General features: G+C 52.5%; 1 protein-coding gene across 4 annotated transcripts in view; it reads right to left on the bottom strand.

The window, feature by feature from the left end:
* Positions 1 to 4,732: 4,732 nt before the first annotated feature.
* SLC24A4 (solute carrier family 24 member 4) overlaps positions 4,733 to 15,167 on the bottom strand; it is a 177,267-nt gene continuing 166,832 nt past the window's right edge. For all 4 annotated transcript variants that reach the window (XM_040478061.1, XM_040478062.1, XM_040478059.1 and 1 more), the window contains exons 14-17: positions 12,122 to 12,236; positions 7,881 to 7,993; positions 7,352 to 7,417; positions 4,733 to 6,162 (exon numbers count right to left, since the gene is read on the bottom strand). In XM_040478061.1, the coding sequence (XP_040333995.1) occupies positions 6,010 to 6,162; positions 7,352 to 7,417; positions 7,881 to 7,993; positions 12,122 to 12,236 (447 nt within the window). In that variant the 3' untranslated portion in view covers positions 4,733 to 6,009. The remainder of the gene's footprint in view (positions 6,163 to 7,351; positions 7,418 to 7,880; positions 7,994 to 12,121; positions 12,237 to 15,167) is intronic.

Here is a 15,167-nt window from a genome sequence, read left to right as displayed (position 1 = left end):
TTCTTTTTGTCTTCACCCAGCAACTACTCCGGCTTGGCGGCTGCTGGCCAGGAGACACACGCAGAAGGCACTTTGCTCCGAACTGGACATCCAGCCTCCCAGACTAACAGCCCCCTTAAGACGTTCCCCAAGGTCCAGCCAAAGAAGCTCAGCCACAGCCTCTGTCCGCTGGGTCCCCAAATATCCTTGATCTAAGCCACGTGGAGGAAGCTTCAGGAAGTCTTTAACAGCTCCAAAGGGCACCTCTGGAGGGGAGGGCAGGGATGCCCCAGTGGACAGAAAAAAAACAAACAAACCCAAAACCCACTGGAACATCTGATTTGGAAAAGCACAGCTGCCTTGCCCACACCCTAGTCATTTCTGGTGTAAGGGAAAACCTTGCTCCTTCTTTTGAAAGGAGACTGTCCGTCTGGATAACTGGGAATTCCTATCTTGCGAATTCCAGAGCGGGAGCAGGGAGGGAGCTGTTGTCTGAGACCTTCCCTTTAAGCACAAAGGCTGATCATACCAGACCACGCCACTAGAAACCCAACTGCACATACTTTTTCTTGATAGCTTTAAAAAAATTGTGTTTTCCAGTGGTGGGGTAGGCAGAGCACATACTTTCTCCAGGATTAAGGGTTTTATTGGCCTTGACCATGGAAAAGTCCCAACCAACATGTTACATAAAAAGCAACTGTTTAAATTCTGGCAACAGTGGGAATAGGTGTGGATTGTGTCCCTGTCTGTCATCAGGCTTTTAACCAAGGAGTGGCCGATCCCAGGCCCAGAAATCGAAGACACGGATAAGCTACACGAAATAGGGCTGGACTTTCAAGGGGTCCAGGGGGCATTTTCAGCTCTCAGAGCTGCCTCCCCTCACCGCCAGTTCTATCTCGGGGTATTCGGGCCTCAGATGTTTCCGCAGACTGGAAGCATGTTCTTGGCCCCTGGCGCAAAGTGGAGGGCACCTGACCCCGACAAATGGGCACTGATGCCTGTAAGAGGCGAGGAAAAACCTTGAACACACGAAGATAAAAGGTGACAGAAAGCAGGCCTACCGGCCCCTGTTCCTGTGTGTAGGTTTCACAGAGACAAATGGAACCAGGGTGCCATTTGTCATTGAAAAATGAGAATAAAAAAAAAAAAATCTCCATAAAATATCAAAGCTCTAATACCAGCCAGCTGGCTTCCTTGTTGTGATGGAAAAAACAGCCCCACCTGGGGTGGGGGGTGGGGGGCGGAATGGGAGAACAGCGCTTTTTGTCCCAATTTTACGCAGACTCGTAAACCTCGCCCACTTCCTCGAGGTTGGGCAGCATGGTGACAGGGCGGATAGTCTCCCGTTGGCTACCAGGCTTGAGTGACGGCCTGACCACAAAACCAGTATCCCAGTTTGCTTTCCTTATTGAGGAGCAAATACAATTACCTAAAGGTCTTTAAAAAAACATCTGTATCCCCGTGGTCTGTGCCCTTTGGGAAACGTTTTCAACAGCACGGCAACCCCGATGAGCCAGGTTGGCAAGAGGCTGGGCTCGAAGTGAGGAACCAAACAAAATCTGTGTCCCACCCGTGGTCTCTGCCTCGTGGGATGGGTCCATGGGAAGAATCTCTTGTTCTGCCGCTCACATGACTGATGCAGTGGGGAAGGTTCACCCAGTGAGGGAAGAGTCCTCTTCCTCTGCGCTTTGAGAAGGCCCGGAAGGAGCCTTCATGCTTGAGGGGCTCACGTGATCAGCTAGAGAGACCAGAAAAGCCCAAGTAGGTGTCCACACCCGGTGGGGGTGTCCAGACACTTGGGCGAATCCACCAAGAGGACAGGGGTCAGCAAGACGGCATTTGGGTGTGTATTCGGGGTGGGGTGGGGAGATGACAGATTTCCTGCCACCCAACAGCTGCCCAGAGAGTTTTCAGAAACTTCTGGAAGTTTCTATGGGCATGATGTGGCAACAAGGCTGCCAGGACACGAACCATCTCGGGTGCCCCGGACGCATCTGCTAACTGCCCCAAGGGGAGAAAGACCTACAGAATTGTGTTCAGAGGGCATTAGAGAGACCCAGCAATATTTAAATCACGGCACAGGGGAAGAACATCCTGAAGATTTTCACCCTAACACGCAAGTTCCTTGTTTATTGAAGTAACAAGCACTTGCTGAGAGCCTGTCACATACGCAGCACAACCATCTTTTCCAGGCAGGGAGGAACATGGCCTGCAGGGGGAAGGAGAGAGGGGGGTGGGAGCAAATGGGCCACCCCCTCCCTAAGTGCCCACTCAGTGTCAGGGTCACAGCCCCATCAGAACATCAAGGCCACTGAGGAGCACCGGCCCAAGCTGCTTCCCTCCTGCTGGCCCCCAGGGGAAAGTCCCCAAACACGGCAGGTCCCCAAACACTGTTCCAGTGCCTGAACCCCACTGGCCCATCTCATGCCTGGGGAGGGAGGGCAGGGCACGGAAGCAGCTTCAGCCGCTGGTGCTGGGATTCTCCCCCACTTTTCCGCGGAGTAGGGGTTCAGAACTGACCCTCTCCCAGCCTATCACGCCTCTGTCCACCCCTACCTTAAGGAGAGGGAGGACCCTAGGACTCAGGTAGGAGAAACGCCAGGGGGATGGATGGGGGTCGGCAAGGAGCCACCCTCACTCTTCCCGGAATCCCAGCACTTGTGTGGAGTCCGGCATTCCCTGAGTACCTGGCTCCTGCTGCTGTGGTCAGGCTTGCAGTTTCTCGTCTAAAGGGAAAGAGTGACAGTTTCTTTCTTGAGGACCTAGACCCCTGGGCAGCCCAGGAGGGGGGTCTTCGGTTGGGGACTGCTGGACTGCCCTAGAGTCATGTGCATTCCCCACCTGGTTTAATCTGGCTCTGGGAGGGTTCTGCCTTATCAACCGCTTGGGTCTGTAAAAGGAGGGGATGGACAGAAGCAAGAAACAGCCCTAACAGGTGCGGGGAGAGGTGGCGATGGGCAGGTGAAAACTCACAAGGGCGGCGAGGTCTGCGCACAGGGGCGAGATTCACAGAGACCGGCACACTGCAGGTCATGGGAAGGATAACGACTAACCTGTCTACAGCGCCCTTAACCATTAGTCTCTCCCTGCAGCTGACCCAGAACCTTCCTCCGGGGCCAGGTTTTCACCCACCTGTCCACGCCTGAGCCGGTAAGGGGAAATTCCAAACCAGAAATTGACAGGAGTCCCCTGCTCCCGATTCTACAGACATTTTCAGTCTCAGTTGCAACGGTTCGTTTTTCTTTTCTGCTCCCAATGAGAAGAGCTAAATTTAATTTTTTTATTGCCTATTTGTGACGCAGAGTAATTACCCCATGCTAATTAGCTTCGGGAATAAAATAAAAGGAAGTAATCCTGCGGAGTGATAAAAACATTATTTTAAGATGAAGGCCTAATTAATCAAGCAATTCTTTAAACCTGTGATGGAAAAATATTTAAATAAGAGACTTTTTCACTTACAGCACATGGCTTCCTAGTTACAATAAATGCACAGATCTTTTAAGGAAGCTACATTGGCACATTAGAGTCCAAAGAGGATTAGCCAGCAGGAGTGCTCTACGTACTAACAACACTATTTTAGCCTCAAACTGCCAACAGCAGTATACTTTATCATCTCAGATGGACTCCGCTGAGGAAGAGGCAGGTCATTGGGATGTATTCTCTAAAAGCTACACAAGGATTCAGAGAAGTGAACACCAGCGGGGACACCCTCGGGGGCCATGTGGCCTGTGCCTTGCAGGGAAAAAGATCTTTTGGTCTTTACCAGGGGAAAAAAACGTACACTGGATAGAGATAGATATTAGGATACGAGCTGGGGCACCAGGAGTCAATTAAATATTTGCTGAAGTCTTAACTTCAACAATAAGAACCAACCACAAGGGCAAAGACATGCCTCCGCCCACCCCCTCCCCCCCTCCCCAACCGAGGATGGCCGACCCACTGGCTGACCAGGGAAGGGTAATGACCGGGAGCCTGGCTCTGCTCTACTTACTGATAACAGACCTCGAGTCACCTGATCGCTCCGAGGCTAGATTTTCTGTTAAACGGAGAGACCAAACCCTACTTACATCAACGGGGCAATTTTGAGAGTCAAGTTGGAGACAGACCCACTCTGAAACCCAGAGGAGTCTGTAAGACCAAAGGGACCAGGTGGGCTTCCCTAAGAGGTCACAGAGGGCTTGGAAACCCTGCGTATCTGAAGTTGATACGAATGATCCTCCCGGCTCCCACCTAGCTAATTTCTTAGGAAAATCACCTTTGCCCTCCATGGAAAGACCACTGAGCCCAATCCAGGTAAAGAAACTTAAAGAGGAACCTTAATGTGGTGTAGTTACTAACACTGATGCGGATCCAGAACAGAAGCCGGGCGACGACGGTGTTCCCTCCCACCTTAGGCTTAGGCTCACTTAAAGGACACCAACTCGAACGCTCCCTCCTTCTGAAAATCAGGAGGCCCTAACAAACACAGCCACACATTCAACCTCGAGTCACAACCTTTGTGTTTCAGGAAGGGATGAGCTGTTGGTTTAGGCTCATCCCCGACGACTGATTACAGGTGAATGGCTAAAAACCTGTCCTCACACTATCACGGGCAGTTGCCATACAGTCTTCCGTGCAAAATATCCCAATATTAAAAGTGCATCAAATCCAGTAGACTTTTGCAATAGAAACGTTACAAAAATAAAAAAAAAAAAAACCACACCTCTATATAAAATTAATTGTGCTTTCTTTTTAGAAACCGCGGATGGTTTGCGTTCATAAATCTTTTTTAATACATATTTGAGAGCTATGAAGCAGGTGAAAATTATTTCCTATTTTTCTATTTTTGACTCAGCCTCCCGTCCTTGGCCCTTCACGTGGAGCCCACTGTAAGGCTCTAAAAATTCCAAGTTACGTTTTTCATACTCGCCTCCAGGTAACCAGACAGCAATTTTCAGGAAATCTCCCATCTTGTCATTAACTGTTACTGGTGATACACTCGTTCCAGCAGGCTATGGAATTTGCTGGGCATACATACGACTGGGTCTTTCGACCGGGTGGTTTTGAGAGCAGCGCATTAACAAAGAAATGACAAACCCAAACTGACAGGGGTCCGCATCACACGGAAGGTCTGGAATGTATGGCTGTGAGCTTCCATCTCCACTGTGTCTCTGAATTAGCACCTAGGTAGATGTTAGTCTTTCACCCTCTTCTGTGTTCCAAACCAAAAGTCTTAGTGTCAGTGCGACATGATTGATACACATAGGATTCATTTTCCACGGGGTGTTACCTGTTCTTGGTCCCCGGCATGGCCTTTTTGTACGGAATGAGATTTTTCAAGTATGATGATCGACATGACATTTTATTTTTAATATTTCACTGCTCATTCTCCGAACGCGTCAATGAAAGTGGTAAGGAAATTCTCTTTTCTGTGGCGAGAAGCAGTTTCCGTTCTTCCAGCTTTTCCAGAGAAAGGGGCAGAATGTTTGCCCTCGTGGCCCCAAACCCTCAGCAGATGGAGGCCTTGCCCCCTCCAAGGTGTGAGTGTTTCCAGCAGAAATGGGAGGGACTGAGTGTAGCACAGGCCGCCTCAGGGACTCACACCCTCTGGCCCAGAGGGGACACCGGAGAACGACATTCCTATTTTGCACTTGCCCCAGGGGACCTCACATTCGCCGGCCACCTCACTTCTGAGGCTGCCCTACGACAGAAAGACAAACTGCACACAGATGTCCTCACTAAAGTGTCCGAGAGAGATGAGACACAAGTACATCCCTGCAGCTGCCAGCTCGGGGGTCTGCGAAGCCACTCCCATGGCGGCCCCCGAATCTTGCCTTGTGTGGGGAGGGCAGCACTCCGAGGAGGAGGAGGATGCCCAGCAGCCTGGCCCGTGACCAGACAAAGACCACGATGGCTCTTCCTTCCAGTGTGTGAAGGAACAGACGGTGGCCACCGAGGCAGGAGAGACTCGTGGTGGGGGAGGGAGGGAGAGAGGAGGCTGGCATCAGAGTCCAGAACAGCCCCCCGTGGGGGGTGGGCAGCAGCTCGGCTTTAATCGTCTTCTCGGCACATCGGCAGGTTGACGAAGGTGAAGACGTTAAACTCTATCATTATCGAGAAGCACAAGAAGACGGCATAGAGGGCCAGCACACAGACCCCCAGCTTCCGGTCAAGTCTCCATTTGTTTAGATGGATGCCAAGGACCTGGAGGGACAGAGGACAAGCAGTGGCCTTGGGGACAGAGGAATACAGGGAGGCATTTTACCAGGGCCACTATACACAAACTAGGAACCGCAGAACTTTCTCCAAAATGTGGACGAGGGCAGAGCGGTACCACAAGGCACATCCTGGGTCTGGTCAGACTGAGTCCCTGAGGGCTTTGAGACCCGTCTGATGGAAGGGCGAGTCTTGCCCTTGACCCAGGCCTGTTGGCTCCAGGGACACAGGCAGCCACCCCCTCTGGGCTGGCCCTCCCCGAACAGACACACCACTTTGCTCAGGACCCATGTTCGGCACCGAGAGCCGCCCTGCCCGGACTTCCTCTAGCAACAACCAGGGACTTTCTCTGGGTCTTCCCTTTGCCGCAGAACTTGGCATCCTCAGCCCCTCTCTGGGAAAACTTCCGATGCGTCTACTGGCTCATGGCTTGGCAAACTTCAGCTTGGACCACCTTTTGGTGTGTGCGTGTGTGTGTGTGTGTAGACGGGCTTGGGGCACATCCTCATTCTACATTCTTTCTAGACTCTCCCACACTTCACTGCCTTTCCTTCTCATCTCTGAATTGAGACTTCCTAAGGACTGGATCACAGTTACCCCATCAGAGCAACATGATGTGTTCTACAGAGACAGACCGATCTGGGTTCAAATCCCAGCTTTGCCACCTCCTATCCCTGGGATTCTGGGCACGCTTTCTCGAACCCGAGCCTCGATTTCTTCCGCACAACGGGAATGGTATCATCAGGTGGCTGTAAGGACTGACTAGCATAAGCAGAGGTAAAGTGTGTGGGACAGACGTGTGGGCACGTGGGGTGAGGAGGCCTCAGTATGAGGGTGTCCTGGTCCCGAGGCCTGACAGCCATGCTCCCCACCTGTCAGCTTGGATGGACAGGGGTGAATTTCTCTCTTACTGGCACTAGTGAGGGGAGACAGACTGGGCCGTGGGGATACAGGGAGGTGGGTCACTTGCTCTGGTGACTTCTGGGTCACTCAGGCAAAAATGTGGTGGTGGGGGCCAACATTCTTGGCACCAACTGTGTCTGGAGGGACCTGTGAATTTGTGTTTGCTCATTTTTATGCCTCACTGCCAAGGGGAGGAGGGAGGGCTTTCAGAGACTCTGCAAGTGACTGTGGATCCCATGGAACGACACGTAATTCTGGAACCGGAAAGACTCACGGTGAGAGCGACGGAGCCCAGCAACAACACCACGGAATAGACCAGACCCCGGCTGTTGATCTTCACCTGGAAAAACAAACACGGGTGCCCTGAATCTCTGGGCTGCCGGGGCCCCCATTCTGAGAGCCTGGCATACCCCGGTGTATTCCTTCCCCTTCCAGAAAGCACAGGCGGGTGTTCGCGGTGAGCACATGGCAGCGGAGGGTCAGCCAAACGTGGGCTTAGGCCTCGGCCCTGCCTGTGAGGGAAAGGACTCGGAGGGGACGTGCACGCCCACAGGCTGCAGTGTGGGGTGGCCGTCCCGACGTGTGCTCAGCACACGGGGGCTACACATGGGCTTCTCCCCAACAGCTGCTCCTCCGGCTGTCCCGGAGGCCTTCAAGGAAAGGGGGTGCCAGGGTGCCAAGGGGAAGGGGGCAGCGCGTCCCCTGGAGCTCTCGGCTGGAACAGGGCCAAGGCCACTGTCATTCCGCATAAAGTGCTCGTGTCTGGCGTCCATCTGGCTTATGGGGCAGTGAGAGGAACTTACCGTGGACCCATAGTTAATAACCATGGTCTGCAGGCCCCACGGTATGCCGAGTCCCACTAGGATGTCAAACACATTGCTTCCTATGGTGTTTGAGACCGCCATGTCACCAAGGCCTAGAGGACAAGGGACATGAGTCATTCACTGAGGTGGCCGGAAACCCCTATTAGCATCCTAGGAATCCCTTCTTCACAGACTCCGAATTTCAGAAACTTTTTATGAAGTCTAAATCCACTCTATGAAGTCTAAGGGGTCTCTTAGGGACCGAATTGTGACCCTTAAGATTCATATGTTGGAGTCCTGACCCCTAATTCCTGGGAATGTGGCATTATTTAGAGATAGGATCTTACAGGGATAAACCACTTAAAATAAGTCATTAGAGTCAACCCTAATCCAATACGATTGGTGGGGTTTTTTTTTTGTTTTGTTTTTTGTTTTTTGTTTTTTTAAGTAGGCTTCATGCCCTGCATGGAGCCTAAGCAGGGCTTGAACTCACAACCTTGAGATCAAGACCTGAGCGGAGATGGAGAGTCGGATGCTTAACCGAGCCACCCACATGCCCCCCAAGACGACCGGTGTTTGCTGATGTTCTCCAGGGGCTCACTGCATGCTTCACCCTTGTTGAATCCTCCCAGTTACCCTGGGAGGGAGAGGGCACTGTCCGCTGTCTCACGTGGCAGATAATGGAACTGAGGCTTGGGACATGCCCAAGATCACACAGTTTGTGGGCGGTCCAGCATCCTTCACCCCGAGCCATGATGTGTACTTGTGGCCCAGGTGATGGTGCCATGACCTGGGCTCAGAGGATAAGCTGTCAGGTCCTCCGCCCTCATGGCTTCCGCAGAGTGAATTCTTTCCTCCCCACTAGACTAGGAGCATCTTCGAGGCTAGGGGGCCATGCCATCATCCCCTGCTTCCTGCCCAACCAGCCAGTGTCATGCTGGCCACACAACCTAAGGACTTAATGATCGTGAGGGGTAGGAAAAGTGAGAAGACAAACGTTCACAACTAACACTCATGCTGGCTCACACCTGTTCTAGTCCGGCCTCTGAGCTCTCGTTCAACGTGAGCGTCAGAACCTGGCACACGTACAAATGTGTGTGCGATGAACACGCCCGAAACACAAATGGCCCCAAGCACACAACCGCTCTCGTCACCGAGAAGCCTGCAGCCACCCAGGCCGGCACCTGGACGGTCGGCTCACCCATTTGACCACCGGTGCCGCTGCTGGAAGCCAGGTCCCGCCCCGCCTCCTGCCCTGTTGCTGTCCTTTGCAGACCTCCGGGATACAAGGCCTCCCTCGACACTGACACTGTCTTAAGTGACTTGAAAATCGTGGCAGCTTGGTGCCGCCGGGGGCGGAAGCTCTGGGAAATCAGCCTTCCGCGAATGCAGCTGCTGTTTTGAGCCAGCTACTCGCCCCCATCGTTCGATGGGTCGATGCCTGAGTTTGAGGGGCACCTGGGTGGCTCAGTCTGGTGAGCGTCCGACTTCGACTCAGGTCACGATCTCACCGTCTGTGAGTTCGAGCCCTGCGTCGGGCTCTGTGCTGACGGCTCAGAGCCTGGAGCCTGCTTCGGATTCTGTGTCTTCCCCCCTCTCTCTGCCCCTCCCCCACTCGTGCTCTGTCTCTCTCAAAAATAAACATTAGAAAATAAAAAATAAAAAAAAAGATGCCCGAGTTTGAGAGGACGAGGGTCTCTCTGACGCGGTGGCCTTCCTGCCCCACACAGGTGCTGCATATAGAGGAATCTTATGGCAACACTTCTCAGCCTTCAAGAGCACAGGGCTCGCTTGGGGGCCTCGCTGAAATGCAGATTCTGAGTGGGTCCGGGGTGGGCCTGAGACTCTGCATGTCCCACAAGCTCCACACACAGAGCCGGGAGCCTTCAGGGAGCCGAGGGCGCCCTATCTCCGCGTGCTGCGGGGTCTGCTTGTGGGTGGATAAGCAGGAGTTTCGGTGCCCTCTCATGAAGAACCCTGATGGTCTCATCAGTGGGGGAGGGGCGGAGGGAGCCGGAGAGAATCTCAAGCAGGACCCGTGCTCATCACAGAGCCCAACACGGGGCTCGATCCCACGACCGTGAGATCATGACCTGAGCTGAAATCAGGAGTCGGACGTGCTCGAACGACTGAGCCACCCAGGCGCCCTTACGATGATACACTCCACCCCTGCCTCGCCTTTCCTCGGTTTCTGTGCCCCCACACTCCACAGGGCTCACTCTGAGATGACGTCCTCCCTCAGAGCCCCACTCAGCCCCAGCTCCCAGAGCCCCCTTTCTGACCTCACTGGGGCCACCCCCTCCCCAGGCCTTAACCTTCTAGCATCAAGACCCCTGCCCCCAGACAGCCCGGACTCTGCGGGCAGTTTCTTCAACTGCATTCTCTTGCCCCCTTGACCTCCCATTGTGTCAACCCAACAACCCCAGGGCCAGGGAACTTGCCCTCTCTCATCCGTGTGTTACTGGCGCTGGTGTGACTGAGTCCCACCCAACTTTGTGCCACAGAACATCAGCCAGGCCCTTGGGGCTCACTGCCTTTCCTATTCCTCCCTGTACTGGCTTGAACAGTGCCCGGCCCCGCAACTCACGTCTGCCCAGCACCTGTGAATTGGGCCTTATTTGCAAGGAGGATCAAAGGAAGGTGAAGTCATAACTGAATTAGGACGGGCCCTAATGCAGGGACCGGTGTCCTCGTGAGGACAGAGAAGTCTGGACACAGACGCACACAAGGGGAAGACCACCACATGCCCACGGAGGCAAAGACCGTAGAGACACAGCCTCAAGCCATTCGGTCACCATTACAAGCCAGGAGAGAGCCCTGGGACAGACCCTTCAGCCTTTGGAGGGAGCACGGGCCTGCTAACACCTTGATTTTGGACTTCAAAGTCTCCAGACCCGTGCGACAATCAATCTCTTGTTTCAAGCCACCGAGTTGTGGTATTTTCGCTATGGCAGCCCTAGGAAATGAATGCACTCACCTCAAAGGTCACTCGATCACACCCCGTTCGCCTCAGCTGCTGTCCCCACTGTCCCCATTCTCCTCAAGCCTCCAGCCTACGCCAACCACGTTCCCACACTCCTCTCCCCTCAGCTCTTATCTTCTCAGGACCGACCGACCCCTCAACCAACCCTTTCTCCTAACTCGGAGGAATGAAAGGTCCTTGGCCGATTTTCCAGAGCCGACTTTCTCGTTGGGGACTTCTGTCCCCTCTGAGGTGTCATTCTGTGATTGGTCCCCACCTCCCGCCCCCCCTCCCCAAACTTTCACACTTCCGTTGGTGGATGAAGATCTATGGAAGTGCATGCTGGGTTGCTACCTCACCAGTGGAAACAGCCTTTATTCACTGCCCTTTACGGCTCTTTTGTTCTGCCATTAAACAGCATACAGGTTGACCCACGTCACATAGTGAGCCCTGACTTTAAGAATAGGAAAACAGAGGCACGTGGGTGGCTCAGTGGGTCAAGCATAGGACTAGTGATTTTAGTTCAGGTCATGATCTTGTGGTTCGTAAGATCGAGCCCTGCATCAGGCTCTGTGCTGACCACACGGAGCCTGCTTGGGACTCTCCCTCTTTCTCACTGCCCCTTTCCCACTCTGTGTGCCCCCCCACCCCGGCCTCTCCTAAATAAATAGATAACCTTAGGGATGCCTGGGTGGCTCAGCTGGTTACACGTCCGACTTCGGCTCAGGTCATGATCTCACGGCTCATGGGTTTGAGCCCCGCATCAGGTTCTATGCAGGCAGCTCGGAGCCTGGAGCCTGCTTCAGATTCTGTCTTCCTCTCTCTCTGCCCCTCCCCACTCGCACTCTGTCTCTCTCTCTCAAAAATAAACATTAAATAATTCTTTAAATAAACTAAAAAAAAAAAAAAAAAATAGGAACCAGATATAGGATATCCCTGCTTTGCCGTCCTGGGACCTGAACACTCCTTGTTACTGTTGTATTTGGTATAAGAAGTTGGAGCTTCAGCTCTGTTCAATGTCGCACTGGTGACTTTAGAGCAAGTTCATTTTTATCCAAGTTTGCACAAGCAAATGCTTCCCAAGCGCTGGAGGCGTTATATCTTGGTAGTATTCTCTCCACGGATGGAATCTGCTGCATGATGCTTTCCCACCATCAGCTGGCTCCGTAGCAGGACTTATCAACTACCAGGCAGAAGAGCCATGAACTAGAACTCCGGTGGGGGCCGGGAGCCTGCATGGCGATGCTCACAGCTGTGGGGGCCGAGGCACCGTCCTTACCTTGTCTCGCCACGATTAAGCTGGCCATGCAGTCCGGAACACTCGTGCCTGCCGCCAGGAAAGTGATACCCATGATGACATCCGGGATCCCAAGCGTGTATCCAATAATGGTCACCTGCAGAAGACGGGGGACAGGAACTCACGGAGGAACACCCAGACCTTTGCTTACTCTGAATGTTTTCCACTTGAACCACAGCACTGCTATTTTATTTACTGTTTTCAAAAGTCTAGGAAACGCAGTAAGATGAAAACAAAAGTCACTTACCGTTTCTCAAGACCCACAGACAACCACTATTAACACTTTTCATGAGCCCGCGGCTCTCAAACTCCAGCATGTGGAAAATCTTCTGGGGAGGGGGAGGCTGGTTACAGTGCAGACTTCCGGGCCCCACCCCAAGTTTCTGATTCAGGAGGTCTGTGGTGAAGTCCAGAGTTTATATTCCTCACAAGTTCCCAGGTGGCCGGGACCCTCAGGCTACTCGTCTGGGAACCCGCTTGAAAACCACTGCTTTACAAAACATCCTTGACTTTCTCTTTGGGGTGTGTGTGAGAAAAAAAACATAATCAGATGACACTGTCGACACAGATTTTGCAGCTACCTGTTTCATGTAATAATTGACTGTGAACACCTGTCCACCGCACATTCTCAACCACGACACTGTCTTAAACTGATGCACAGATTTCATTGCACGGCTCTGGAGTTTCAGCGCATCCCTCACCGGTGGATATCGAGGTGGTCTCTTTCCCACTGCGTATAAGTGACATTTATTGAGCACTTGCTGTGTACCAGGGGTGTCACATGCACGATCTCAGGCTCTCTATTATCCCCACCCACTGGGGAGGGGCCACTCTCGGCGTGCTCATTTTACACCCCGGGAAACAGAGGCTCAGAGAGGTTAAGTGGCATTGCCTGTGGGCACGAGGCTGGTGAGCCGTGGAGCAGGGATTCTGGGCCAGGTCTTTCCGACTCTAAAGGCCATGCGCCAACCTCAACACTGCGCACCTTGTGCGTACAGCTTTGAGTTCTTACTGCCTCCTTAGGATAAGCTCCAAGAAACAGAACCACCGGAGGGAAGGACATGTGAGCTTTGAAGGATCTTGACGCTCGGTCACACAACTCCCCTGATAAACGCCTGACGCTTGAGAGATGGCTGGGGCCCTGAGTAGCAGCCAGATGGAAAGCCCTAGAAGCATCTGGATAACCCCATTCAAAATACTCATTAGCTCTGGCTTGCTTCCCCATCTAAAAACTGGGAACACTGGCATCTCTTAGGGTAGTTCACATCTTGATGGATGGCTCCAATCCCAGTGAAGAGTTGTTTGATTTAGACAAGCTGGTTTGCTTCTCTGAGCCTCAGTCCCCTCATCTGTAAAATGAGCTTGTTGATAAAGATTAAATGAGAAAGTGTGAGGTGACCATGCCTGGCCGGTGCAAGATGTCCGTAGGTGTATGTTTCCTTTCTCTTTCAGTCATTCACCTTACAATCCATAGGGGCAGAGAGAATGAGGGTGATCAGATTCACAGAGCTCAGAGAGCCCCAGATGAAGTAGGCTAAGTGCAAAGCTCAGCCCTGGAACGTAGTCAGAGCATGTGGACTGCAACAACATCCCTCCAGGGACAAAGCTTTGCAGGGGGGTTTGAAGATGCCCCACCTGCTGAAAGACGGTACCCAGCTCAGCATCACCAGGTACAGGGCAGAGGGCACACTGACAGGCCCACCCTGGTCTCTGCAGGAAGAGACACCGAGGAGGCCAACATGGTCTGCTGATTCATCAACCAATGTTCAGTCTACCTTGGCCATGATGGAGATCTCCCTAAGTACAACCAGGCCATGGCCGACTTGCTTTCAGTGAGGGATGCCAGACATCATAAACACAGGAGCCTGGGTTATTCTGACGTTATTGGATGCCTCCATTTTTTTTTTTTTTTTTTTCTTAAATCACTGAACTGTGTGGCTAAGAAGCCAAAGGATGGAAGAACAGAAGGAAGGCCTCGTGTGTGCGTGCGCCATCCAGGGTGCTTAGGACCGGAGAGGCCACCTGAGTGTTGCTTTGCCCTGGACTCCGGCCCTGGGCTCTCGGAGCCCACCTGATACTCAGGCTTCAGAAAGGGAAGCAGAGCTGAGTCTAGACTCTGGGGCTACCTGTTGTGACCTAGTGGAAGTCACGGCTCCCCTCCGGTCCTCGGTCTCCCCAACTGTGCAAGGGAGCTGGACACGGCAATCCCTTTCGAAGGACCCTCCGTTTTGACACTGGCATTCAAGAATCATTTCCCCTGAAGGCTTAGGGGTGAGGGATGTAAAAGCTGGTGGGAATAAGGGGTGGGCAGGTGACCCTTCACTGCTCCCTGGCACACCGGTCAGGGCATAAGGAAAGTAAGCTCGTGTCCCTCTGGCCAGCACTTCTTGCTTCCGTAGAAATGAAGACTAACGTGGGGTGCTGTGAGCTATACAATTTCTACTATCAGGGTCATTCCATTCCCTCCAAACTAAGGCGGGTTGACGTTCAAAACCGTAGGTAAGGGGGCCCCAGCAAAGCAGTTCCTGTGACCCCGGCCAAGCCGCTGCCATGACTCTGCTTTAAGAAGTGTGGGTGGGGTAAGTCCAGGTGGTGTGGATGAGGGTGCTGTTAAATGTCCTGCCTCACTGCCAACTAATAGAGTGGATTTCAGAATACTACTGTTTTCAGTAGAGAAGAAAAAGTCTCACTCAGTCATGAATTTGATCTTATGTAATTCTCATAACCCACCCGAACGTCATGGAATACTTTTTTTTTTTTTTTTTTTTACTTGCAGTTGTTAGTTTGGGAATGCACTTTAATAAGAGAAACCACTGGATCCTTTTTATCGAATATAAAGATAGGCTGGCGTTAACCCTATTCAGAAAAATGTCAATTTACAAGTGCAATTCATTTAAGGAATAGTTTTCATGATCTTTGTCCTCCTTTTCTGGGGGTGGGGAGGGTTGGAGAGTAGCTATTTTCAACTCCTCCCACCCCAACACACACACACACACACACACACACACACACACACACACACACACAC

The sequence above is a fragment of the Herpailurus yagouaroundi genome, unplaced genomic scaffold, assembly GCF_014898765.1.
Source record: "Herpailurus yagouaroundi ecotype Mexico unplaced genomic scaffold, PumYag 141, whole genome shotgun sequence".
In the NCBI taxonomy this organism is placed as follows: domain Eukaryota; kingdom Metazoa; phylum Chordata; class Mammalia; order Carnivora; family Felidae; genus Herpailurus; species Herpailurus yagouaroundi.
The sequence above is the reverse complement of the archived record's forward strand: the minus strand, read 5'-3'. Positions and strand labels throughout refer to the sequence as shown.